The 26,905-nt window shown below is 54.6% G+C and overlaps 1 protein-coding gene across 6 annotated transcripts; it reads left to right on the forward strand.

The window, feature by feature from the left end:
- Positions 1-329: 329 nt before the first annotated feature.
- Positions 330-24,983, forward strand: TPPP3 (tubulin polymerization promoting protein family member 3). 6 transcript variants are annotated; one of them, XM_087827546.1, is made up of 12 exons: positions 330-436; positions 6,840-6,887; positions 8,190-8,432; positions 13,196-13,371; positions 14,992-15,093; positions 15,481-15,605; positions 15,706-15,864; positions 16,349-16,461; positions 19,228-19,310; positions 19,527-19,620; positions 19,763-19,778; positions 19,888-20,359. In XM_087827546.1, the coding sequence occupies exons 2-12, from the start codon at positions 6,879-6,881 to the stop codon at positions 20,169-20,171; spliced, it is 1,404 nt and encodes a 467-aa protein (XP_087683672.1). In that variant the 5' UTR covers positions 330-436; positions 6,840-6,878; the 3' UTR covers positions 20,172-20,359. The 6 variants fall into 6 exon arrangements, with proteins under 6 accessions (XP_087683672.1, XP_087683673.1, XP_016075811.2 ...); XM_087827547.1 differs by lacking the exons at positions 19,228-19,310; positions 19,527-19,620; positions 19,763-19,778; positions 19,888-20,359 and adding exons at positions 23,865-24,058; positions 24,175-24,328; positions 24,443-24,983; XM_016220325.2 differs by lacking the exon at positions 330-436 and having other exon boundaries at positions 6,724-6,887.
- Positions 24,984-26,905: the final 1,922 nt, after the last annotated feature.

Raw genomic sequence — 26,905 nt, forward strand, 5'->3', positions numbered from 1 at the left:
TTTCTGGGAGAAAGGCTGTAAAGGAAAGGGGAATGGGCCGGTCGAGGCGCCAAGGGGTCCTTGGCGAGTCAAAGCGCAGCCGGGGAGCGGGCGCGAAGTGACGCAGCGCGGTTTGGCCGCTGTGGGGCGCCGTAGCCCGCGCCGTTGCCAGGGGAACGGGCCCGGCGGCGGCCCAGGCCCAGCCCGCCTCGGCCCGGCCCGGCTGCAGAGCCAGCCCGCTGGAGCCCGAGCCCGAGGACTCGCCGGCCTAGTCTCCGCCGCGCAGCCCGGGATGGGGCTCCGCTCCGGGGTGCGCCGCCGCCCGGCCCCGGGGTCCGTCCCGGCCGCGAGGGTGTGAAGCGCGGCCGCCCCGGGGAGGGGGCACCGCCAGGCGCGAGGGCTGAACCGCTGGGTGACCTTGGCAGGGCCGACCTGGCTCGGCCGCCACGACGCGCAGGTGAGGGGCTCCCGCCGCGGTTCTCACCTCGAAGCCCGGCCTGAGCCGCCGGGTTGCGGCTGCCGCCCCCCAGCCGGGTTCCGCGCTCGCCTCAGCCAGGAGCCCGCGGCCCAGGGATCCGTCGGAGCGCGGGACTTCCTTCTGTCACTGACCAGGTTCACAGATCCGCACTGAGAGCCTACTGTGTGCCAGGGGCGGACCACCGAGGGCCGGTCTCCAGACTCCACCGAGTGTTGGGGGGGGGGGGGGGCAGGCGCCAGATCCGGGACTGAAGTGATTTGGGGGGGGGGGGAGAACTCTAGAGATGAGGCGGAGGGAGGTGGCCAGGGAGGGTCGCTGTCGAAGGTGACTCTGAAGCTGAGACCTGAAGGTTGAAAAGGAGCCAGCATTGTGAGCAGGGGAGGGGTGCTTTGGAAGCGGGAAAAGCACATGCAAAGGTCTGCAGTCAGCCGAGTTACAATTAAGGGACAGCATGGGCGAGGGAACCTTGAAGGATGCGGTGGGAGTTTCAACTTTTTTCTAGGAGGAGGAGGAGTGAACGGTTGAAGCGTTTTGATGCAGTTTCAAGTTTTGAAAAGGGGGGCCTCACCCTGGTTGCTGCGGGCAGCGGGCAGCGTGGTGGTAACAGGGCACACCAGGAAGTCCACTGAGGGCCATCCTAGCTCCGCCAGCCCAACCGGGCCTCTTAGATGAACGTAGTCTGCTTGAGCCTCAGTGCCCTCATCTGTGGAAGGGGGATGCTGTTGTGCATGCCGTTTATAAGAGAGAAAGTGAGGGGCCAGCTGCCTCTGAGACCAATGACTGGAGAGGTCTATGAGAACAGTTTGAAATGATGGGGCCTAACTCAAGAGAGTTGTGAGAGCTTAATAAGCGTATTTCATCAAAGCACTAAAGCAGTGCTTGGCACAGAAGCAGTGCCCTCTAAATGGTAGTGGTGGTTATTGTAATTAAAACACTGCAGGGGATCAGTGATGGAGGCTTGGATTAGGGTGATGGCAGCAGAGATGCTAAGGAGTGGGTTAACTTCCCTTATTGAAGGAGAGCTAAGTTTAGAAATGAGTGAAGGGTGGTCCCTGCTTTTGTGGAACTGGTGGTTCACTGTGGGAGACGGGTTTTTATAAACAGATAATCTTCATGAGATGGAATAAAGGCAACACTGGTGCTTAATTAGCCAGTTTTTCTTTTGTTTTTCTTACTTTGTTCTGTCACAACTTTGTTCTTAATGACCATTTCTTGGTGGGTGTTCCTCGAGGCTTGCTCCTACAATCATGTGAATTGATTCCTGGTTAAAATCAACAACCCTTGCCTCCCCTCACTGGCCTTGTTTCTGCTTCATGTTAGTCCCTCCTTCTTGTCCCCTTTCCTTGGCTTAATTTGAATCCCAGTTTGCAGCGGTTGCTTCAGGAGGAGAATGACACAGAAAATGTTTGCAGACCACATCAACTCAGGAATGACTGAGTTTTCAAGCTTTTTAAGAATTCTTTTTTTTTTTTTTTTTTTATCTTTATTGATTTCAGAGGGAGGAAAGGAGAGAGAGACAGAGGGAGAGAGAAACATCAATGATGAGAGAGTCATTGATCGGCTGCCTCCTGCACGCCCCTGACTGGGGATCGAGCCCGAAACTTGGGCATGTGCCCTGGCCAGGAATCAAACCCTGATCTCCTGGATCCTAGGTCGATGCTCAACCGCTGAGCCACGCCCAGCCGGGCAGTTTTCAAGCTTTTGTTGTCCTAGTATCAGACCTCTGCGTGTTGTTTATGTGAGGAGCCCAGCCTCATCGGAGACCATGGCTTGAAGTTCCAGTTTATTTTCTGGGAGTTGTTGGGATGTGCATCTCTTAGTCAAACTATAGGCACTTTCCAGAATTTTAAGGCCAGAGACTTCTCTGGTACCTGTGGGGTATTTTAATAAACAAAGAACTTGCCCCTAAAAGTTATTTTTAAAGACTTTTTATGCTGTAATACAGTGCTCACCATGCACCCCTTTAGGTGGTTAAATTGGGCATCTGTTAATCTTGGTGAAAATTATTTTCAAAGCAGATCCTGGGAGGAAAAACAGATAACTTATTTGGAACTATCCATAGAAAATCACTCCCGTGGCAACCATAAGTCCTCTAGCCAAAATAAAAGATGGTTGGGAGCAAAACCTTCCTGTGGCGTGTGCCTTCGTTTGGGTTCAGGAGTCATGAGGAGCTGAGCTGGCCCTTGGCCAAGGACTGGAACAAGGTCCTGCCCAGCAACTTCTCTGTTCTGCTGTTGGGTTGTCTGATTCTGGCTTGGACAAGACCCCCAACAGCAAGTAGGGAGCTCTTTGGCTCTTCCTCAGAGCTTTGCAGCTGAATGAGTCAGAACTGCTCTTGATACTGAGAAAACATTGAAATAAAACCAAGCACTTTTATTGCACTGTTGTCAGGCAGGAGCTCCTTGTTTGCCTGGTGTGGTACAGGGATCCTGATCACATGAGCATGTTTGGTCCACATGGCAGCCTAGTGGGGCCCAGAGGGCAAGAGGTGACACCGCACAATTATTTATTATTTGACAATTGTTTTTTCAAAAGCAGTGCATTTACATGGTAAAAAATAAAAGTAAAAAAATTCCAACAGTACCAAGGAGTATACAGTAAAAGCAAATCTCTGTCTCAGACCCAGCCACTAGACCTCCTTCCCAAAGGCTGCCCCTGCCCCTATGTTTGCTTTCTTATATTTCTTTCCAGAGAGAACTTGTGCATATGGGAACACAGATGTCTGTCCAGTGCCTATTGTTTTGCTCACATGGTAGCACTCTCTATGGCCATCGCACATCTTGCTTTTCCACTTACCTGTCATTTCCTCCCTTCCTTGTTTTTGATGTTGAATAGCATTCCATTGTGTGGATGTGCCACAGTTTGTTTATATTGCTTTTGTCCTCTATTATCACAAACAAGACTGCGTGTATCTTTGTGTACTCTGTGAGAATATATATAAGATAAATACCTAGAAATGAAATGTAGGCCTAAGGGTATATGTGTTCTGAAGTTTGGCAGATGTTGCCAAATTGCCTTCCAGCTAATTTTTTTGAAAAGTGAGGGAAGGAAAGATTCAGAGAGGTGGCTTTATGAAATCTGCACCCCCTACCCTGTTTTCTCAATCTGTGAGCAGCAGTGCAGGAACCAGAACCAGGCTGTCTCTGGGCCTAACCTTTGTCCCTTGCTCCAACCCACTTTTCCCTGTTGGTGGCTCAGGTCTCTGGGCCCTCCAAGCCTTTTGCTTCTTTCCTGAAATCCTCAACCATCTTGCAGGAATCCAGGAATGCCCTCTCCTGGGCTGGTACTTTCCCCCTCAGCTTGATTCTTTGGACAATGCCATGCATGTATGAATCTCAGAATCACATTTCTAAATTTTTTTTTTGTAGGAGCAGAGGTGGGCAAGAGGGACGTGGATCAGTCATGCAACTCTTCTACAGCTGCATGTTCTACAGTTCTTATAATGAGAACTTGAAATGTTAAGATTTCCCTCATTTAAATAAATTGAGGCAGCCTAACCCTATTTGGAAAATGCTATTTTAGGCTTTTAGCAAGTGAATGTAACATGAACAGATTATTGTCATCCTGGAAATGGGCTTCACCTTGATGGGACAAGAGAGGGGCCTGGCTCATCTTAGAAGCCAGGTGGATCCCTAGCTTACCAAGGTGGCAGCTGCCTTTGCCTCTGACATTCCATGGGGCCTCTTCCCTCTTGTCTTCCCTCTGCCTCTGCCAGCTTTACTCTGTGGTTTGCTCTGTGGCAGCAGAAGGCACATGCAGAATCTTTTATAAAGGCCTACATATCTCTCAGCCCACCAAAGCAGCATCTGGGGCATTCGGTGGGCAGGGGGAGCTTGTGGGCTTGACCTCCACCTCCCAACCATCTCCTCCCAAAGCACAGGGAGACTAGGCTGCTGTGGTGTCACTGCCCCCCAAACCCTTTTCCCTCTTGCTCATGCTCACTTCCCCATTGTGACTAGAAAGTTTTCCAAAACTCTTACCACCTTTCTGTCACTCTTCTGCTTTAAACTTCCTGTGACTCCCTGTGGCTCTTCCAACCCAAGCTTCCTCACCTCGCCCCCTGTGACCTAACCCTGCAACTCCTCTCACTTACTCTCTCTCTGTGTACCCTGCCTGCTCCACTCCTGCCCCCACCCATCCACCCTATGTTCTGTCACACTGAATGGATGGCCCTTGCAAGGCTGCCAAAATACTCATTCACCCGTTGCCCTGATGTCTGTCTGGACCCCCAGAAAGCAAGGCCCTGAGGACAGGAGCCTGGTCTCATCTGTGTTTACATCAGAGCAGAGCCATGGATCTTTCTATCTGGTTTCCTAGAGAAGTGCTGAGATGGGAGGAATGGCCAGCGAAGTCCCTAGGTAAGGTGACAGTGCTTGGCCCCATCAATGCTTGAGGCCCATCTTGGATTCTCTCTGACCTCCCAGTCTTTTTAAAACTGAGGATATGTTTGATTTTTTTTTTTTTTTTTTTTTTAGAGAGGGAGGAAGGGAGATAGAGAGAGAGAGAAAAATATCAATGTGAGAAACATCGATTGGTTGCCTCCCATAGGAGCCCCAACCGGGGATTGAACTCGCAACCTAGGTATGTGCCCTGACTGGGAATCGAACCTGCAACCTTTCTGTGTATGGGATGACACTCCAACTAACTGAGTCACCCATCCAGGGTCCTCCCAATCTTTTTAATCAAAATCTTTTAAGCCAAAGGAATTTGTGGTCAACTCTGCAAGGGAAAATGTCATCAGTTAAGAGCTGATGCCTTGCGGCAAATGGCAGTTCTCACGGCCAGCTCAGGAATCTACTCTAGAGTGCTGCCACTGCTGCAAGGGACCAAGACCTAACAGCACTGCCCCCTCATTCATGGTCTCATCAGTGGTACTCTCTGGGCCAAGGATACCCTGGTTTGGAGTCAGATCCACCCCAAATGCTTTTGTATAGGCTTCTGGCCTCAGATGGTGACTCCTCCTACCTCAGGTATCTGGGCTGCACCAGGGCTAGGGGTGCCTGTGGCTACTGCTAGCCCACTGCAGCGGCAGGGACATGTAAGCCATGTGCTTCTGCTGCTTTCTTTAGAAGGTCCCTCAAGGTGTAGGACTGTTAAGGTGTGAGGATGGCAAATGGAAAGCCAGGACTTAGGGATCCCAATTCATGGGTTCCCTTCAAAGTCATTGCCCTGGTAATGATGTCACTGGAGAAGCAATCTGCCCCCTACCCTGAGCATAACCACCCAGCTGAACTATATTCACAGGGCTTGACCTGGTGACCTTTGACTATTTCAGAAAATCAAGGACAAACATTTGCTACCTCGGGGACATCCAAAATAAAGTGATGCCAGCTTTTTGTTTTGTTTTTAATCCTCACCTGAGGATATTTTTTCCATTGTTTGTTTGTTTTTTTGAGAGTGGAAGGGAGGGAGGGAGGGAGAGAGAGAAACATTGATGTGAGAGAGACACATCTATTGGTTGCCTCCTGCATGAGCCTTAACTGGGACTGGGGATTGAGCCTGCAACCCAAGTACATGCCCTTGACCAGGAATCAAACCCAAGACCCTTTGGTGCATGGGCAAGTGCTCTAACCACTGACCAGGGTGTGATGCCAGCTTTTCAGTCACCTTTGTCACCTTAGAATGAAGGTGAGAAGGTTAGAATGGCGATTCAGTGGCCCAACTCTATGACACTGTGTTCCGAGGGACCACTGGCATAAGAAAACAACTTCAGCCAGCCCCACTACTTTGGACATAAGCTTCATAGAGAATATCAGATGCAGTAGCTTCAGTCTGGAGAGATGAGAACAACCTACCCAGAGGACTATTTTAAGGGCAATTATGACATCTACCATTTAGGGAGCAGTTATGTGTCAGGCTTTACCCGCAATGCCACTGAACTATCCACAACACTAGGTAGGCAACCCTAACTGTGTTTTTCAGATGAAACTCAGCCCACTTAGAGCCAGGACTTGAACCTGCATCTGTTTCCTCCAAAGCTGGGGCTGTTTTCTCATGTTTTGCTGCTGCTTATTGAAGACAAAGCAAATGACCAAAGGATTCCGATTGAGTCCCTGGAAGAAAACCAAGATCACTTCATTTAGCTTTGAGATGAGGCTACTCAGAAGTCGCTTCAGATATGCCAGCCTTGGCTTTCAGGAGGCTCAGCCTCGGGCAGGATGAAGGGCAGAGTGGCTAAGAGTGAATGCTCAGCAGTCAGGGTAGTGGCCAGTGGGCAGAGGGCGCTGGGGCCACTGTAGGGGCCCACAGTGTCTGTGCGGAGCAAGGAGCTGTGGGCGTGTGGTGGCTGTGCTAACTGAAGGTGGGGCAGAGCGGGCCAGATGGCTTTGGGTGGACCAGGGTTCCACACCATTTATCGTGCCCACATTTCCTTTTATTTCAGATGTTCTCAAGTCCGCAAACATTTTACTGAATACCTTCTATGTTCAAGGTATGTTCTGGGTATTGGGGCAGGGGGTGTGGGGAACAGAGGTGAATGAATCACAGCACATTTACTGCCCTTAGGAGAAGCTGGAGTGACAGGGCAGATGGATATGGGGATGACAGAGTGTTCCAAATGGCAGCGACTTGCCCAGTAAAGACTGAGCATGAGGCCCCCGATTCCACTTGGGGTACCCCTGGCTGAGGAGATGCTTTCAGTGGGCTCTAAAGGTCAAGTAACATTTTGTTGGGCTGAGAATGAGGAAGGCCCACCGGCATGGACTCCTGAGAGTCCAGCTGCCAGGGTTTTGTCTCCAACTAGGCTGGGCCTTCCCACCAAGAACTCCAAGTTGGCCTGTCTCCCCAAGTATGGTGCTGCCTGTCCAGGCTCTATTTCTACCTCAGGCCTGGAAGATGCTAGAGTGGGGCTCTTCTTCCTGTAATGACAGGCCCACTGTCTGCCCTGCATGTAACTTTGGCCACTAAGCCAGCTCTTGGGCCTAAGGATGGCAGGGTGGGGGCGTGCTGCCCTCTGGTGGCAGGCTCTGGCCAAGTCCTGGCCTTCCCTGAACTCCCTCAGGTCAGCCCACCTTTCTGTTCTCAGTGCACCAGGCCCAGATTTTAGTTAGATAAACATGGTCATTTCTTCTGCTGGAGGGAACCAGGGAGGAATCCTCTCCTCTCTCTCATGTGCTGACTCCTCCCCAGCCAAGAAGCTTCAGAGAGCCCTTCTGAGGCCCAGGGGAGACTGCTCAAGATCCCCCCAGTCCTAAGGGAATTACATGCTTGTCTAGGAGCAGAGGCCAGATACCCCTTCTGGACAACTCCGCTCCCTGTTTCCCTTAACAAACAGTAAGGGGCCCCTCTCTGACACTTTCATTTGGGCCATAGGACAGAGGTGACTAATCGTAACAGAATCAGCATGTGTTCTCATCGGTCTGGCCCCAGCCTGATATTGTTCCCAGATGAGAGCATGTCTTATTGATTTTAACTTTGATGGCTGTGGAGACAGAACATTTTGAGTAACAGGCAGCCACACTGTGTCCTGAATAAACCCTGGACCCTCCTACCTTGTACTGGCCAGGGCCAGTCTTGCAGCTCTGGGGCTGTGAGACCAGCACTCCACTTCTGCCCTCCCCCACTGCCCGACCTCATCATGCTAGGGCACGGGTTCCCCTGCAGAGTAGCTGGGAGGTGGCTTCACACTCCAGCCTGCTTCCCCCCTGCTGAAAGCTGGCTGCACCCATGGGCTCTGGGCTCCAGCCCGGGCCTCCTCAGGCTCATGCTTTCTCTACTCTCTCCCCCTCTGGAGATGAACATCTGCAACAAACCCTCCAACAAGACAGCCCCTGAGAAGAGTGTGTGGACAGCGCCTGCACAGGCCAGCAGACCCTCCCCAGAGCTGCAGGGCCAGCGGTCCCGCCGGAATGGGTGGAGCTGGCCCCCTCACCCGCTCCAGATTGTGGCCTGGCTGCTCTACCTCTTCTTCGCTGTGATCGGCTTTGGAATCCTTGTTCCCCTCCTGCCTCACCAATGGGTGCCCGCTGGCTATGCTGTATCCTTGGGAAAATGTAGGGCTGGTGCATGGAATTGTGGGGGCAGTAGATGGAAGACGTGGCAGAGGCCTGAAGCTGGGCTCCAGAGCCTCAGAGAGCACAGGCAGACCCCGTCTCTTCCCTGGCCTCCAGCCTCCATCTGACCCCTCTGCCTGATGCGGTGAGGCAACAGACCTAAAGTACCTTGGAGCATTTAAAGCCCCATACAGAAGGGAACCTCATCAACCAGCACACCGCTTGAAAGCTCTCTTTAAGCTAATTGTGTCCAGAGCTCAACAAGGGATAAATTACAGAGTAATTATTCCATTTATGAAAGAATTTTTCAGTTTCCACAGAGAGTCATGGTAGAATTCTTTTTACATTGTAAGTTTCCTGATACATTTAAAGTGTGGTTTTATTTTGGACAGATTATTATGCTGTTCTCAGGACTGCTTAGGAGCTCATTGATTTTGTAAATCATGCCCTTTTAGGGTGAGGTTGAATTGACAAGAGGAGGGCTAAAGATGCCTTGGAGGCCCCTGGGAACAGTGAGAAACATGAACTTGCATGAGCCTAGTGGTGTGACTGCCCCAGCTCTGGCCACAACCCCCAGGAACAGAGAACGTGGCTGCAAGGCTGAGAGATTGGAGTGCAGCAGGTGGCCATGTGCCTCTGTCCAGAGGGAGCCATGCGAGTGTGCCTGGAATGTGTTTCATGGAAATGATTCCTTAGGTTTCCCAGGGAGGAGGGTTAAGGTGAGCTAAAGGAGGTTAGCAGGGATGAACTTGATGCCTCAGACAGAGAGTCAACAGCAGAGCTTGGTCCCAGCTCAGCCCCTTTAGGGCTACATAAGGCTGAGCAACTGCTGCCAGCTCTCCAGGTCTCAGCCTCCCCCTCTGTCTGACAGGAAGAGTCCTGCCTGCTTTCCAGGGTGGGGACAGGGAGTATGCAGAGATGTGTGTCTGAGCACCAGAATGCATGAGCCATAAGTGTGAGCATGCTCTTGGGAAATGAGAGCCTTGGGCTGGTGAGTGACAAGGCCAAGTGTGTGGAGAAGGACTCTAGAGAAGTTGCCACCCTCAGACACTGGCAGTATCATTGGGGGGCTTCCTGGTTCACTAGGCCCCCAGGCCTAGTCATCAACTCTGTAAGTGGGAAACTGGCCTTTCCCAGAGGTGACCAACAGGCCTTAGGGCTATTAACTAGAAGGCTTCTTGGTAATTCCTCTCCTGATCTGGAATGGGCACATCCCTCACTCAGGCTTACCTGGGTTTCTGCCATGTGGTTTGGAGTGAGTGCAGTCAGAACAAATATCAGTAAACAAGAGTAACTGTCACTTATTAAGCACATATATGTCCCAGGCCCTGTGCCAACCCCTGTACATGGATTATCTTACCTGATCCTCATAATAATTTGAAGGTATTCCTCCCACTTTACTAAGAAATTGGGACTCAGAAAGGCTAAGTGACTTCCTGAGCTCACACAGCTGGTACTTAGTGAGGCCAACAGAGCTGCTCAGACACCCCAACTCTGAGGCACTGGCATGGTGTGAGAGTTCTGTCCTCTCCACACTTATTGCTTTGGGCAATGTGGAGGCTCACAGAGCCACCAGGTCTGGCACCCTATTTCCAGGTCTGGAATGTTCTCCTTCCTTCCATCGAAGCCACCTTCCTTCTGCAGGCTCCCTCAGGACCCTGAGGGATGAGGTAGGATAATAATGTGTCCCAAATACCCACTTTGGGCCTGGATCTAGCTGGGACCTAGGGTTGCAACGATTAGCAAGACAGGGGCCAGCCCCGGGGTACCCAGCCTCCAGCTGAAGGAAAGCCCTGTAGACTGGAGATGACCCCGTGCTAAGTATAGGGTAGGGACTCATCCAGCATACCGTGGATGCAGGAGATGGGCCATGAGACCAACGTCACCACAGGCCCAGACGCCCACCTGCTGCTCACTGCTCCCTCCTTTACCAGTACCTAACCTACCTGTCCAGTTGCTCTAGGCTCCGCCCTTTTTCTTCATCACCCTGTGTCCTGTCAGTCATCAAGTCCTGTTGATTTTATCTCCTAAATATCTATCAAATCACCCTCTTTCCCCCCGCTGCCATCCGAGTCTGTTATCTAGAGGACAATTTCATTGTCAGACGGTCTCCCCGCACACGCTCTCACTCTTGCCAGCTCATCTGTGTTCCTGCAGCCATAGTGCCCTTTCAAAAAACAAATATGATAAAGTTGTTCCCCAGCTAAATACCCTCTAATGGCGCCCTCCTGCCTTAAGGAGTGAGGTTCAAGATGCTCAGGGCTCCCTGTGCTCTGCCTGCTGCACGTCTCCCCAGCCTCTTGTTATATTATTATTTGTTGTTCTCTGTTGTGTCACTGGTCTCTACCTGGAAGCCCCTGGCCTCTCTCTCCACCCTAACACCCAGCTTAGTCAGAAGTCAGGAACTGACAGCCCATGAACCAGTTTGGTCTATAGGTTTTCATTTTTATTTTCTTAAAGTATGTTTTTATTGATTTCAGAGAGAGGAAGGGAGAAGGAGAGAGAGCTAGAAACATCAATGATGAGAGTCATTGATCGGCTGCCTCCTGCACGCCCCCTGCTGGGGATAAAGCCTGCAACCTGGGCATGTTCCCTGACCGGGAATCAAACCGCGATCTCCTGGATCCTAGGTCCATGCTCAGCCGCTGAGCCATGCCAGCCAGGCTATTTTTTATTTTTAAATCCTCACTGGAGGAATCTTTAGAGCAAGTGGAAAGGAGGGAGAGAGACAAAGAGAGAAACATCAGTGTAAGAGAGACATCGATAGGTTGCCTCCCACACGTGCCCCGACCAACTGGGGCAGAGGAAGGAACCTGCAACGGAGGTTTTGCCCTTGACGGGAATCGAACCCACAGCCCTTCAGCCTGCTGGCTGATGCTCTAACCACTGATCCAAACCAGCTAGGGCCAGCTTTTTTTTTTTTTTCAATTGAGGGGTAATTAGCATACAAAATCTTAAGTGTTCCATCAGCAGGTGGGTATTAAAAAATAATTTATTTCCTTGTCAACATTTAAAAAAAATGAGAGACCGCACATAAAAATCCAGATTTCTGGTTCCTTTTGAAAAGCCTGAATTTGGTGACATGAGCCCTCATTCCTGTTTTGTTTTTTTTGCCCTCGTTCTTGCAGGGCAGCCATGAGCTGAGCTGGAGCCAGCCCTCTGGTTGGGACTCGGCTTGCTCGTAGTAACCAGCCAGGCCCCCTTTCCTTCTTACATTACCTGCTGGGCCCCTGTTACCTGTTCCTCTTCAAGCCTCAGCTGAGGTGGTACTTTCTCAGGAGAGCTTTCTGGATCCTGCAGGCCAGTTGAGGTCACACAAACTCACATAGTCCCATGAACTTTTTTCATTGTAATCACTCTTTATCTGATTAACATTTCTGTTTCCCACCAGACCGTAGGCTCCTTGGGGCTAGGGGCCACGTCTGTCTTGCTCCTGCCATACTCCTCAGTGCCTGGAACAGAGAAAGACCTCAGATAACAGCTGAATGAATGAACCAGGGTGTGGGGGTGGGAGAAGAGTTGGGGCAGGCAGGAAACGAAATGTCTGCCCACATTCAGCGTGTCTGAAGAGAGGCTGGAATGGTGAGGAGTAGTGGTTGGTGACACCAGAGAGGTTTGAGAGGAACCAGAGCGTAAGGGGCCCCAGCACTGAGCTGAAGAGAAAACTCTAGCTTGAGGGTCCACTGAAAGCCAGTGTGGGAGTATAAGCAAATGAGGCTTTAAGCTCACTTTGAGACCAAGCAAAGGGCAGACTCAAGGGGACCCAGAGAGGAGGCACAGAATCGGGAGACTATGGAATAACCCAGGCAAGAGGCAAAGGCCTGACGGACAGCCAAGGCCATAGAGGGTCATGGGATTGTCTCTTTCAACTATGGTACAGCACGTTAGGGCGGAGCCTGGCTCAGGCAGGCGTGTAGGGAAATTTGGCTGCTGGGAGAAGGAGGAAGGGAGGAAAGGAGGTTGGATAGCTGATGGATGGAAGATAAACGATGGAGGGATGATGTCTGCCTGGCCAGCAAGAGGGTGGATGAATGGAGGGTAGATAGCTGCCTGCATGGGATCTTTTAGTGAATTTTTACACATTTAGGCTTTGCAGCAAGTTGTCAGCATACTCATTTGGTCCAATCACCTGGAAGAGCTGTGTTTCAGCTTCAGGAATTAGATATGTTGTCTCTGGTCAGGACATCCTAGATGCTCAGCCTCAGAGTTCCAAGTACCGGGACTCCAGGTCAGAAAGGTGGCGGGTGTATGAGGCCCCATCTGCAAGTGATTCTCCATCTGGCTCAGCTGCTGAGGGAGGGTTGCTTTTTCCCCTCTCAGAGAAGACTTCCTGTGAAAGCAAGACGAACTAGCTTAGAACTTATATTTTGGGTCCCTCTACCTTAGAGGATGGTGTCTTTCAAACTCACTTCACCATTTAGAATCTGAAACCAGATCAGAATTGGAGGTCAGACCAACCAGGGCCTGTGTCAGGCTTGGAACAGTGAGGCCACAGCCCTGTTTTTGGGCCCCTCGGCAGCAGCAGGCAGTGCTGGCTTGTGAGCTCTGTTACCAGATGGCTGCTCCCCTCTTCCATCTGGGGCTGGGTACACTGGAGGTCTGACAAGGAAGTTCTTGGGACCTGGCACAGGCTAAGAGTCTGTACAGGAAGTCACATGGAGGTGGGAACAGTTCTCTGGCCACAAGAATCAGGGGTGGGGCTCTCAGCTGGCAGAATGTGGAGTGAGCCTTTAACCTGCTGGGCCAGTTCATGGGTGCCATCTTTGCTGGCCACCTCGTGGTGCACCTGACTGCTGTCTCCATCGATCCAGCAGATGCCAACGTGCGGGACAAGAGCTATTCAGGGCCTTTGCCCATCTTCAACCGCAGCCAACATGCACATGTCATTGAAGACCTGCACTGCAATTTGTGCGACGTGGATGTGTGAGTGCATGTGGCCTGCGGGTGTGTGTGGGCGATGAGTGAACCTGGAGAACTGTCAGTGGGAGCTCAAGGCAGAGAGGGGCATGCCTAGGGCTTTACAGTCATCCTGATAACACATGTGTCTTGCACAGTCAAGAATCTTGATGGAGTGACAGAGAATTGGGTGAAGGAGGAGGTGAGGAGAAGGTAATTGGAAACAGAAGATAAGGAATAGCATTTCCAACAGTAAAAGTAGGAAACATTTGGCACCACCACAAACCCACAAACATTTCTAATGGCTAACTCTACCACTCACCTCCCACTCCTATCTCACAAGCATTCCCAGCTAGGACAGGGAGGGGAGTTAACACTTGAGTGCTTACTGTGTGTCAAGTGCTTATGAACAACCACCCTGCAGGGTGGGCAGCATCTTTCTCCACAGAGGAGGAAGAGCCCAAAGCTCAGAAAGGCTGAGAGACTTGCTGAGGTCATATGACTGTTGGGTAGCAGAGCCAGATTCACCACCAGCCTGTCTAGTCCCCGAGCGGGTACTGTTATTCTTATTTGCCCATGAGGACTCGGGGGCCCAGAGAGGCCAGGTGACTTGCTCCAGATCAGACTGCTAGTTGGGAGATGAGTTAGAATGTGCGGAGCCCACACCCCCTTGGCTGGTCCAGACCACCTCCCTAGACCCCTCCGCACCCTCTTAGAGCTTCCCAGTCTCCCAGCCTCAGGTGGAGGATTGGACATGGAGGTGTGGTCCAAGGCCAGCTCCACACTTCTAATCTGAAGACTCAGGCAGTCTGTTGGAAAGGGGTCTGCACACAGGACTGAGATATAGTCCATGGCATTAAGGTGCTGAGGACTTTGGCATCAGACCATCCTTTCCTTCACTAGGCACCTGTCAATGTGTTGTTCCTCAGTGGGTACTCTGGCAGTTGCTACCCATTCCAGGGCTCTGTCTAGTTCTTGGGGAGGGCTCCCCACTCTCCCGCACTCCTTTGGGCTTCCGCAGTCCCTTTCCCGGGCTGGGAGACTCACATTCCTAATGTGGCCTCACCTCATCTGCGGTGAACTGCCCCGAGTTCATCCAGATGTTATCTTGCTCCTCTTCATTTGGTTCCCTCAGACAAGCTGAGGTTTTCTGGAAGAATGTCAGTATAATTCCCACAGACTGGCAGAGAAACAGGCATTCAAAAAATGGAGATGTCGGGAAGAGCAGTGCAGGTCCTGGGCCTGGCAGCCTTGCTATCTTCTGCTCCCTGGCCCCTCACCTGCTTTGTCTTCTGGTTTAGAGCAGGGGTCTTTGTTTGGAAAGGAAGCCCCATTTCTGTTTCACACCACCGTCAATCCGTGCACAGTCCTTGAGTAGAACAATGTAATACCCCCACCCCTCCTCCTGCGCCTTGGGTCCCCAGCTTTTCAGAAACGCTGCCTCCTCCGGGTGCCCCGCCCCGCAGTGCCGCCAGAGGGCGCCCACGCTCCCCGGCGCCGAGCTCCGCGGTCCCGTGGAGGCGCCCGGTGGGTGACCGGCTCCCGGCCAGACGCTCCGGCCCCTCGGACTCCCGCTGCTCCAGCCAGGCCCTGCGGCGAGTGGAGGACCAGCCGGCCAACGGTGCTGTGCCCCCTCCCCTCCCGCAGGAGCGCTCGCTCCAAGCACTGCAGTGCCTGCAACAAGTGTGTGTGCGGCTTCGACCACCACTGCAAGTGGCTCAACAACTGTGTGGGAGAAAGGAACTACCGGTGAGAGCGGGCCCGGGCTGCGCCGGGTGCCTGGGGATGAGAGGGTCTGAATGTGTGAGCTGGGACATTGAGACTGCAGTGGGATGGGGAGGGGATGGGGCTACTGGGAGCTGGGTGCTGGTGTGCATCGTGTGTGCTCCTGATGGCTGTCTCCCGGGACTGCTGAGGGTAGGTTTGGGGTCTTCCCTCTGCTGGACCAGAAAAAAGTGGGATCTGAAGGGGTGGCCGCCCATCTTCACCTTTGCCCTACGCCTTTGACTTCATGAGAAGTTGGGGCTGTAGGATGGGAGGCCTTGCTCCCCATCCCAGCCATGGGTCCTTCTGAGCTCTGGGCCCTTACCCAGCTGGAGCACCTGGGTGCTGACAGCTGCCCACGGCTGGGCCCAGGCTCTTTCTACACAGTGTGGCATCTGCTTTACTCGGTGTCCTGCTCCTTGTGCTGGTGGCCACTTATGTCTTCGTGGAGTTCTTTGTCAATCCCATGCGGCTGCGTACCAACCACCACTTTGAAGGTCAGTCTGGACTCCAGGCCTGCTCCCATCCTTCAACCCTGGGCCTGTTCTGGTCACTGATCACAGCCCCAGCTAAGCACAGTCTGTCTGTGCCTTGCAGTCCTGAAGAATCACACAGAGGTGTGGTTCGTGTTCCTGCCTGCTGCCCCTGTGGAGACCCAGGCTCATGCTATCCTGGCCCTGGCTGCCCTACTCATCCTTCTGGGCCTGCTCTCCACAGCCCTGCTTGGCCACTTGCTCTGCTTCCACATTTATCTCAGTAAGTGCCCCCTTCCCTTACCTCTACACTTGCCTTGCAGGGGATGGGGGTTCCTAGGCTGCAGGGAGGTACCAATGGGGCTATAGAGCCCTGAAGCCATGCCCCTTCCTGCTGGCTTTTTTTTTTTTTTTAATATATCTTTATTGATTTCAGAGAGAGGAAAGGAGAGGGAGAGAGAGATAGAAACATCAATGATGAGAGAGTCACCGATCAGCCGCCTCCTGCATGTCCCCAACTGGGGACTGAGCCTGCAACCTGGGCATGTGCCCTGACCAGGAATCAAACCCCGATCTCCTGAATCCTAGGTTGATGCTCAACCACTGAGCCACACCCGGCTGGGCCCTGCCGGCTTTCTGTGGTGGCCTGGTCTCACTTCACGGCCTAGTGTATATGGGGACAGCCTGGGACTGGGTATACCCTCCCTCACTTTCTGAACTCCAGGGTCCCCTTTCTACTGCACTGAGCCCTCCCCTCTCCCCCTCAGTGTGGCACAAGCTCACCACCTATGAGTACATTGTGAAGCATCGTCCGCCACAGGAGGCAAAGGGAGCCCACAGGCAGCTCGAGTCATGTCCCCCCAAGATTCGGCCCATTCAGGTACAGAAGTGGCCCAGAGGGTTTATGGGGTGGGAGATGGGCTGGGTGTGAAGGGGTTGTAGACTGTGCAGATAGCAGCCAATGATGAGAAAGGGCAAAAGGAAGCAGGTTTGGAACAGCAGCTGGGGTAGGGTGCTGGGCAGCAGGGTGAAGCCAAGGCTGTACTGAGCACATGCCTGCTTCCTCAAGTGTGGACTTGGCATGAAGGAGCCCTGCATTACCCTGATCCTATGTATGCATCGGTCCAGGCTCCAAGCATGTGCCGAGGGAGGTCTGGAATGTAGGAGCCTAGAAGTGGGCATATTGGGACTGTGGGGGAAGAGAGAGGGACGGACCAGTGACTGAGGTGGTCATCAGTTGACTATGACCCTGAGCTTTTATACCCATTACTCTATTTAATCCTTAAAACGGCCCATGAAGCAGGTAATGTTGCCATATCCATGTTGCAGATGAGCATACTAAGGCCAAGAAAGGTTAAACAGAAGTTGGGTCTGAGAAGAGTTAAGGTCTCTACACTCTGAAGCAAGAACCCTCTAGGCCAGGCTAGGGCCTGGCCAGCCCAGCTGCTGACCAGCCTATCCCCATTCCCACGCCCCATGGCTTCCTGAGGTCAGCAGCTGGGGGGAGGGGGGATCCTCAGAACCCCCAGGGACTGGGAAGGCAGGGGGCCCAGGCAGGCCCTTGCTGGGAAGGCCGAGCCCTGGATCCCAAGTCCTCATGGCAACTGGACACAAACACAGGCTGGTGGGCGGGTTGGGAAAGGGCTTGAGACCCCGCCTCTCCCGTTCTCATTGCCAGGGGTGGGCCAGGCTGCCAGGTCTGGGGGAGTGCTGGCTGTTAGTAGAGAACTCCCTGCCACACTACTGTGTACCTGCCCTGGTGCTGGGCACTGATGCCATGTAAGCACAGTGGCAGCCATTCTGAGGAGTGGGTATTATCCCCACTCCCACTGCATAGAGGAGTCTGAGGCTCAAGCTGCACAGCAGTGCCCACTGAGGCAGGGCTGGCCCTGGGATGTCAGGGTCCAGGGCTCTGGGCCCTTGCCCTGTAGTCACTGCTGCCTAGGCTTTGGAGCCAGATGTGCCAGCAACAAGGACACTTAATATCATCTGCAAATGACCTGACGGAGGCCTCCCCAGTGGGAGGAGGGTGTGCAGAAGAGAGAGCAGAGACTGAGTGGTGCCACAGTGCCATTCAGGAATGTGCAAATGTTGAAGATCCCTTCAGGAGGACCCTAGGGACAGCTGTGGTGAGGGGAGGGGGGCACCCTGGTGACACCTTCAGATTTTCCCAGCTGGCTAGGGCCTAGCTCCTGTCCCATCCTGGCCCCTCAGGCTTCTGGGACCATCCTCTACTGCTGCCAGCTTCCTCTGCCCAACCCTTCTGGAGCCCAGGGACACCAGGGTAGGCTTTGCTCTTCCCTGCTTGCCCTGGAGGGGTGCTAGGTCCACAATAGGGAAGCCGAAAGATGTGGAGGGAGGATTGCCTTGAGGTCCCAGTCCTTGTGACTGGCCTCAGACCCCTTCCTCTTTCCCAGGGCTCTTCTGCTTAGGCTGGCACCCCGACACTCCTCCCCAGAGGGCCAGCCTGGGAAGAGGTTGGGCATGGGGCTTGCCAAGGTGCCAGTCTCTGTATTTGTGCAGCCAGCCTATGGCCGGCCAGCTAGGCTCTGTCCCCTAATCTGTCAGTGCCCCAGGCAGCCTACCCACCCCCACCCTGAGCAGGAATGCGGGAGGGGCCCCACTCTGGAGCCGTTGCCCCCAAACATAGGCTTGTTTTAGAGACCGCGTTTGCTGTTACATTGTCGTCTCTGCATTAGTCAGGACGCCTGGGTCTCCATGGAAACAGCTGTGGAGCAGGCGACAGCTGTCCTGGTGCCCTCCCCCCCTCCCCCCCCGTGGGGCGGGGCTCCTCGTCCTGGCCTCGCCCTACATCCTTGGCACAAGGCCTTCCTGGGCTGGCTCTTCCCCTGGCTTTTGTTTCCTCACCTGCAGCCCTTATAGGCATAGCTGGAGCACGTCCTGCGTGCTGGGGTGCAGGCCTAGGCCACTCCTGCGACATCCTGACCTCAGTCCCCTTCACTTACAGGGGCTGAGCTGCAACTCCCAGAGTTGCTGGTAGGATCAGCTACTAAACAAGACACAATTCACCCATAAGCCTGGTCCTGGATGGGGTGGTGATGCTGTTTTTTTCAGCCACCCATTTCCTTCCCTTTCAGATTAGGGGTAGGGAAAACGGAGCATTCCCCAGCAGACGAGATTAGGGTTGGTACTTTGAAGATTCAGCTCCACCAAAGCCATGGAGCCATGCACACAACCTTGGCTGCCCACTTGGCCTGTGAACAGCTGGCTATCTAGTGTCTCAGCTGGGGAAAAAAAATCAGAGACTGGAGTCTGGGGAGGGACTAGGAGCAGGAGAGGATAGATCTGAGCACCTCTTGCCCACCACCCACCTTGTCCAGAGCAGCTCTAGAATGGATGCATTGGACTCATGAGACTGGGGGGCTTCCTGGAGGAAGCAGGTTTTGACTAGATGAAGTGAGGAGGTCCATGGGATTGGGGCAAGACCCAGAAATGGGTGTTTTAAGCCTTATCCTGCAAAGAGGTTTTCCAGGATAGCTAGGAAGCCTGGAGAACTGCAGACCTCCGCACCCAGAACCTCCACAGAGGTGTGTGGGGGGGTGTCCAGGACTAGGTGGGCTCAGGACCTAGAAGGCCCCAGGTCCACACCTGGCTGTCCAGCCTCCCTGACCCCTGCCTTCCCCAGGAGATGGAGTTCTACATGCGGACCTTCAGCCATGTACGCCCAGAGCTCCGTGGCCAGTCCAGGCCCTCAGCAGTGAGTGCCAAGTGAGTGTGATCCGGACATGTGCCAGCTGGGCATCTCCCATTGGCATGGCAGCACCATCTAAGGTGGGAGAATGGGAGTAGACCAAGCCCGAGGCTAGGACAGATCAATGCCCATCTATTGTCTGCTAGGAAGGGAGGCTTATATGAGGGTCTCCAACTGGGTGGGATTTGTGGGATCATCCGCATTCAGAGCTTACCCTCCCACTTCCCCCTCAGTCTCTCCAGGTTCCCTGACACCAGAGGCCAAGTGGAGCCTCCACTGCCCTCCTCCCCAGAGACTCTGGCTCTGCCCCCCAGGATCCGACCCCAGGTAGGGGGTATTGTGCTGGGCCCCCTGCCCCGCTGGTGGTGGAGGGGATGGGAAAGAATCCTCTACCCTGCCTCGCTCCTCTGCCTCTTTGGCAATGAGAGACCTGGGGAAGGGGCACTCAGGCTCCCCGCTGTCTCTGCAGAAAAAGAGGAAGCCGGGTGAGGGCCCTTCCTGACTGGATCCTGCTCCGGGAGCTCCGAGGGAAGGAAAGGTAGGGGCCCTAGCGAGTCGCAGACCCCAGTCTTACGTTTCCCTCCACCCCCGCAGGGCCCTGGGCCCCGGGCCACCGTCCCAGCTCGTCGTCGGGTTCAGCGGGCGCTAGCCCGGTGCACGCCGCTGGCCCCGCAGGCGTCTACCCCTCGGCGTTAGCTGAGTCCATGGACGAGATTCCGGTGGCTCAGACGCGCCTGGGCAGCGCCGCTCCGGCCGCTCCCGGAGACAAGGGCCGAGAGCCGGGGCCGGAGCTGCAGGCGCGCGTGCCTGCCGTTTTCGTGAGCCCGAGCAGTGGCGTGCCCAGGGCGCAGGGCGGCCCAGACGCCGGCCTGGCTTAGCTGGGCCGAGAGGCAGGAGGGCTGAGGAGGAGCGGCTGGCCCGGCTCTATGCAACACCCCACCCTCGCGGACCGAGTGCACTTTAGGAGCCCCTACGGCCGGCGGGATCGGCCCCCCTCCCCCACGACTCAGCAATACCCGCCCCACCGGCCGTGATGCTCCAATAAACTTTTTTATGCTTTTGCGGACTTACAGCATACTTTCTTAATAGCAAGGGCCACAGGCCCTCCTGGAGTTGGCCCACGGCCCGTCGGCCTAGGGGCAGAGGATGGGGTGGGCCTCCTTATAGTGGGTGGCCACCCAGATTGTCATATGGAGGTAAACGAGGACCCGAGGCGCTCAGGCACAGGGCTCCTGGTTAGGAAAGATCCTAGAAGGCTGCTTGGAGGGTTATTTTCCTTGGAGTTTTTACTTGGAGACATGAGGGGAAGAAGGCTTTGCCCTCTAGAGGCAGCAGCGGGAGCAGAGACCCGGGAGGTCCAGAAGCTTTTTCCTGGCGACCCGATGGCCTTTGGTGTACCAGGGTGCTGGGGCTGGGCACTCTTGATTCGCCCATTGTTCTCTCTCCCCAGTGATCCTGAGTTATGACCTGGGGATGCCACACGTTAATTGGCGAACCGTGGTCTTGAGCCAGCTGTAGACTCCACTGCCCACTGTCACTGAGGGAAGGGACCTCCCTCCTTCCTCTGCCCCTCCTTTCTCCCTCCCTGTTTTCCCTCCATCCGCCCTTCGGTTGCGGCACTGGGAAGTTGGATCTGTCATGGAGGCAGCGGCCTGCTTTGAACTTTGGCTGGAGCCCAGAATGGGGGGCTGCTTTCCCATTAGGGAGCCACCCGAGGACGTCGAGAACTGCAGAGGGCTGCCACCCGGGCCGCAAAGGCCGCCGAGATGCCCAGGAGCAAACGGAGGAGGCTGTCGCTGCAACTCCGCCCCTGCGTATCTCGGAGCGCCGATGGGGCGGGGTCCAGTGGGTGGAGCCAGCCTGACCTTGGTCACTCTCTCGCCGAGACAGCCCTGGGGGTGGGACTCACCGTCTCTATGGAGACCGAGAAACAGGGGATAATACAGCAGAGCCGCCCGGGCTGCAGTCCCGCCCCGGAGCCGGCAGGGAGCAGAGCTGCGGAGCCGCCCAGTCTCCCGCGTCGGTGGGTCCATTCTTGTGTCCTTCTGTCCATCGAACGCGCACTGCAGGAGCAGCCACGAGGTAGAAGTCGGTAGGAGACCCGGGTGCCGACCACCCTAATCAGTATCCTGCAGGATACGGAAGGGGGTGGGGGTGGGAGCGGCCTGGAAGGGGTCCCAACCCTGGAGGGTACTGAGCTGAGGACGCCAGCTGAGCAGCCCTGCCCTGGCCCAATCGTTCCACCCCCACCCCCACCTCCTTCCTGGGCTGATTGATGACTCCAGCTGTCCCTGCGGGAGCAAGCTGGTGGCCCCAGTTCACAGGCGTGGCTGCTCCATCCATGGCCTGCAGACCCCCTGGGACTACATACAGCCTGTGACCTGGCTTTATGTGATAAGCCCCGAAATGACCAAGAATCCATCTTCCCACAGAAAGGAGTAAGCACTGACTGGATGCAGGATCCTGCCAGTCCCCTAGGACAAACATTCTGTGGCAGAAAAGCTCCCCTAGACTTTACCTTTCACGAACCAAGCATTGGGTCTCTGGTGGGAGGGTGCAGTGTGGAGAGGGGAGGCTACTGCCGTGTGGAATGGATCTGTGGACAGAGTTGCTGCAATGTAGCAGCTGTGGGTGCTCCCAGTCCCACAAACTGCAACTTAGGGATGGGCAGTGGTAGTGGGAGAGGGGGTAGCCAGGCAGAGGCCCAGGCCGTGGTCACTGGAGGCTCCAGTATAAAAGGCGGAGTTATAGGATGTTTTCTGAAGACATGACTGTGGTCAGGAGGCTGTAGTGGAGGTGGGTGTGCTTGGGACAGGGGGTCTCAACACGGGGGGTTGGGGGGTGTTCCAACATAGTACCTGGGAGTCTAGAAATGCAAATCTGTGGTGTGGACATGGGGGGTGGGCTTCAGTGCAGGGCCGAGACTGTGGCTAGAAGACTGTGGGTGTGCAACAAGGGGTGGTGGTGGTGGTGTATGGGTGTGATTAGAGCTGAAGGTGTGTGAGAGGGTGAGTTATAAGGCTTTGGTTAGGGGTCTTGGAAGGGCTGTGGGTGTGGTAGATGGAGGCGGCTGCAGTGCAGGGCTGAGGGTGTGGTCAGGGAGGAATCAGTACAGGGCTGTGTTAGGTTACACTGTGCAGCAGTGGGTGTGGTCAGAGGACTGCAGGGGGGCTGTAGGGGTATGGGGGGACCCTCCAATGCAGGGCTGAGGGTATAATCGGGGAAGTCTTCAGCACAGTGCTTAGTATATATATCAAGGGTGGATGCTGAGAGAATGGTCCAAGCCCTCAGTCTCAGGGCTGTGGGTGTGGTCTGAGGGGGGCACCTCAGAGCAGGGTTGTGGGTGTGGTGAGGGAGGTCTGGTACCAGGTGAAGGGTGTAGTTAGGGGAAATAAGGCAGAAGGTGTGGAGGGCCAGGGCTGAGAACTACAGCTGTGAGAGTGTGGGCTGGTGTGGCAGTGCTCAGGGTGTGTCCAAGGAGCCACGAGGGAGGGCTGAAGATGTAGAGGAAGTGTGCTCAGTTCAGGGTGTAGGTGTGAGGATCACAGGGCCAAGGCCACAGTCCCAGTTGCCAAAATGCCTCTAGGGGCTCATAACTCTACAACCCCTACCCTAGGCTAGCCCCCCAATCTCCTGCTCCTCCTAAACTCCATAGATTGGGAAGTTACAACCCCAATGGGTGGCAAGGGGCCAGGAAGCCATGGCTGTGCCCTAGGCCCTGGGAGTGCTGGTGTGCCCCACCCGTGGGCCCCTGTTCCCCAGCCCAGCCCAGCCCAGCCCAGCAGCATGGGGAGCTTCTCCCTGAGCCACTCTGACACCATCCTGCCCTTAGCAACATTCTCCAAGTAGCACCACCCTCCCTTAGCAACCGTCTCTAGGCTTCACAAACTGTGGCCAGGCCAGCCCCAGGCTCCCTTTCCCTTCATGTTTTTGTTTAACAGCAAATAGTAACAAGGTCCCGGCTGGGCCAGCTGCACCCCTGCCTAGGGCATGCACCCCTGCCTAGGGCATGCACCCCTGCCTGTGCTCTGGCTCCCTTCCCCACCTGGGCTGGGTCTTGCTGGGTCCTCATGACCCTGACAAAGACACTGTCCTGACTAAATACCTGCCCAACTAGCAGCCTAGCCTGGCCCTGACCCAGCTTGGCATGGAGCTCCCAGGGAGGGAGGCTTGCTCTGCCACTCTCACTTCCACCCAAGCAGGCCTTGTGCCAGGGCCAGACAAAGCCATGGTCCCAGCTGCTGCCCTCACAGTCTTTCTCGACAGTGCCACTCTGTTCCCAGCCTGGTGTAGCATCATGATTTCATCTCCTGAACTCCACTCCAAGCCAGGGCTGGCATTAACAACAGGACCTTTCCTCTTGGGGATCTTCCTCAGGGCTCAGGGCTCCAGGGAGACACTGAGTGCTGGCCCCTCTCCGCTGGCAGCTCCTGCTCCAGCTCTTGAGGGTATGTAGCCTAAGCGCCCCCAACTCAGACCTTGCAGGTTTTGAGGTAGTGGCAGTGATGCTCTGTGCTTTGGGGAGGGGAGGAATAGCTTGGCTTGGAAGTGACCAAGATGGGCCCCTATAGGGTGGCATGGCAGCGAGCACAGATGTGGCTGGGCTGGAGGAGAGCTTCCGCAAGTTTGCCATCCATGGTGACCCCAAGGCCAGTGGACAAGAGATGAATGGCAAGAACTGGGCCAAGCTATGCAAGGACTGCAAGGTGACTGATGGAAAGACTGTAACAGGGACCGACGTCGACATCGTCTTCTCCAAAGTCAAGTGAGCTCCCAGGCAATCCCTGCTTCCAATGTTCCCAGAAGGTGGGGAACTGGGGGACTGGCAGCAGGGGGGGACATTGAGAAGGGGAAATCTCATGGTGCCCACATACCTGGCAGGGGGAAGTCTGCTCGGGTCATCAACTATGAGGAGTTCAAGAAGGCCCTGGAAGAGCTGGCAACCAAGAGATTCAAGGGCAAGAGCAAGGAGGAGGCCTTTGATGCCATCTGCCAGTTGGTAGCAGGCAAGGAACCAGCCAATGTAGGAGTCACTGTAAGTGCCCTGCTGGTCTTAGGGAGACACTGAGGAGGGGTGGGGAATCTCAGCTGGGGGAGGGAAGGGCTGGGCTCCCTAACCAGGTGTTCCGGGGGAACTCTTTCCAAACAGAAAGCAAAAACAGGGGGTGCTGTGGAACGGCTGACCGACACCAGCAAGTACACGGGCTCCCACAAGGAGCGCTTCGATGAGAGCGGCAAGGGCAAGGGCATTGCTGGGCGGCAGGACATCCTGGATGACAGTGGCTATGTGAGTTCCTACAAGAATGCAGGCACCTATGATGCCAAGGTGAAGAAGTGAGGCCTGGGAAGGCCCCCCAAGCATGGCTGCTCCGGCCAGAGGCTCAAGCCTGAGCCTAAGGGGCACATGGAGCAAGAGAGCCCAGTTCCCCCCCCTGCTGGACCTACCATCCAGAGCTTCCTGCCAGCCCCACGGGGCCAGCCCACTAGGCCTCTAACCCAGACTGCTCTGTGTCCCCTTTCCCTTTCCTCCATTTCTGTCCCTCTGGGGAGAGTCTGTGCCTATAGCCTCACCACCCCAACCTAGCCCCGGGCATGGCTAACCCCTGACTGCTTGCCTCATATTTAAGCTGCTGCTCTGGCCAAGTGCCTAACTCTTACCCAGACCTCAATAAAGACACCTTTTGTATCAATATGGCCTGGTCAGGTGTGTGACGATGGGGATGACATTCACACCCTGCTGATCCCTCAGTGTCATCATGCCCCTTCCTCTTGTATTGCTGATCCTTCCACTGGCGGCCCTGCCCAGAAAAAGATTAACACATCTCTTCCATCAGCACAGAGCCAGACTGCCCGAGGATGCTCCTTAGGGAAATCCAACGCCTTTTCCCCTAGCCCTGACCCAGAGTCCTAACAGGATCACAGGCCCTAACTGCAGAATCACAGCTTGCTTCCTGCAGTTAGGGCCTCGGTCTCAGCTTCTGCTTTCACAGCAGGAGGAGGGATGAGACAGCAGATTTGGCCTGGGCCAAGTGTTGGCAGGAGGCCCAGTGCCAGGCCTTGGTTGTCAGCCTGCTGTCAGGCCCCCACTCCAGGGGGCTACCAAGGCGAGTCATTTTGGGCTCTGGCTCAGAATATCAGGAAATGCAGGAAGAACCTTAACTTTACAGCTTAACTCCCTAACTTTACAGCTGAGGAAACTGAGGACCAGAGAGTGAAGGGACTTCTGCAGAACGGGCCAGAACCATGCCACCTGACTCCCAGGCCAGGCTCTTTGTAACACAGCAAGCCCCAACATGATTTCCAAAAATGGGACTGGATGGCCAGTGACAGAACCTGCCACCCAACACCAGTCTTTGGCAGGGGAGCAGGGCATCCAACAGTGAAGGGGCCTCTTCCTTGCTGAGTCCCTGTTGAACATCTCAGGTTGGGAGGAAGGTGGGGGCCTCTCTGGTCCTGAGGACTCCTGGAGTTTCTGGATTAACCTTTTCTCCTCTCTGAGTGTTAGGCCAGAGCTATAACCAGCCCAATTCTCCTCTTCCTGCTGACAAACAGGCTGGATGGGACTGAGTGCCTTCTCAGTAGAGGGTAGCTCCCAGGGGTGCTAGAAAAAGGCTTCAAGGCCCTGTTAACATGACAAAGTAGTGCAACTGCTTATTCCCTCACCCCACAGACTGTTCTGGGATGTTCCTGCCCCAGGTGGCCCCAGAGTCCCTTCCCTGAACCCAAGTTCTCTTGGGAGTGGGGATGTGGAGGACTAGTGTGGCTCAGGAGAGGGATCCTGGGGAGGGAAGGTGGGAATTAGAGGGTGGAGCATCAACGCCTGGCCACGGCAGAGCCTTGCCTAACAGCTGACAGCTGCGGGCTCCTCCGGATTCCCACTGACCACGTGGCCTTGCACTGCCCAGGGAAGAGTTTCAGAGAGCTCTGCCTCTCCCACAGATAAATGATTCCTCTAGCCTTGGGGAATTTGTTTGAATTGTAAGCTTACTTAAATGAGCATAATGGGAGTGAAACACAAATCCTTCCTGCTTTCACTTGCTAAAATATCCTCATAGTGAAAAGAATTTAACTGGATTGGAAATTGGTCCAGGCTATTAAGTGATTAAGCTACAAGTGAGAGTACCATCCAACGAGTAGGGAAGCAGCAGCTCAGCCCCTCCTGTGCCTGGCAGGGTGGCTGAGAGGAATCCAGAGAGAGAACTGGCTGAGTCCTAAAACACCTTGTAGGTGTAAAGTCCCCTCTTCTGGAATAGTGGTCGTGGAGCCTGAGGGAAATCAAGGCCTGCCTAGAGCCAGGAAGACTCTCAAAGACCAATGGGTCTACTGGCAGAATCTGGTACAAGGCAGCGACCAAGCAAACTGCACTTCAGACCTTTAATTGTCACTTCTCCATACTCCATAGCCCCCTCATGGTGGAAAGCTTTGGGTAGCCTTGCTAGCAAAGCCAGGTGGGCAAAAGAATGATTAGGATCCGTGCAATGGAGCCATTCAAACCTTTCACATATAGCTGGTGGGGCAGGACCAGCCACTTTCAGAAAATAAGGTGGAAGGTGACTCCCTCTAGGTCAGGCTCTTTGCTCCTACTTAGTGTTACCCTGAGTAGGTTCTGGGG

Source organism: Miniopterus natalensis, chromosome 18 (genome assembly GCF_054644295.1).
Source record: "Miniopterus natalensis isolate mMinNat1 chromosome 18, mMinNat1.hap1, whole genome shotgun sequence".
Lineage (NCBI taxonomy): Eukaryota > Metazoa > Chordata > Mammalia > Chiroptera > Miniopteridae > Miniopterus > Miniopterus natalensis.

What these genes read in the sequence shown, in the direction of transcription:
- TPPP3 (XM_087827547.1), top strand. An exon ending in AATTTGTGCGACGTGGATGT is followed by an intron (nt 13,372 to 14,991) that starts GTGAGTGCATGT and finishes CCCCTCCCGCAG; the next exon opens with GAGCGCTCGCTCCAAGCACT. An exon ending in GTGGGAGAAAGGAACTACCG is followed by an intron (nt 15,094 to 15,480) that starts GTGAGAGCGGGC and finishes GGCTGGGCCCAG; the next exon opens with GCTCTTTCTACACAGTGTGG.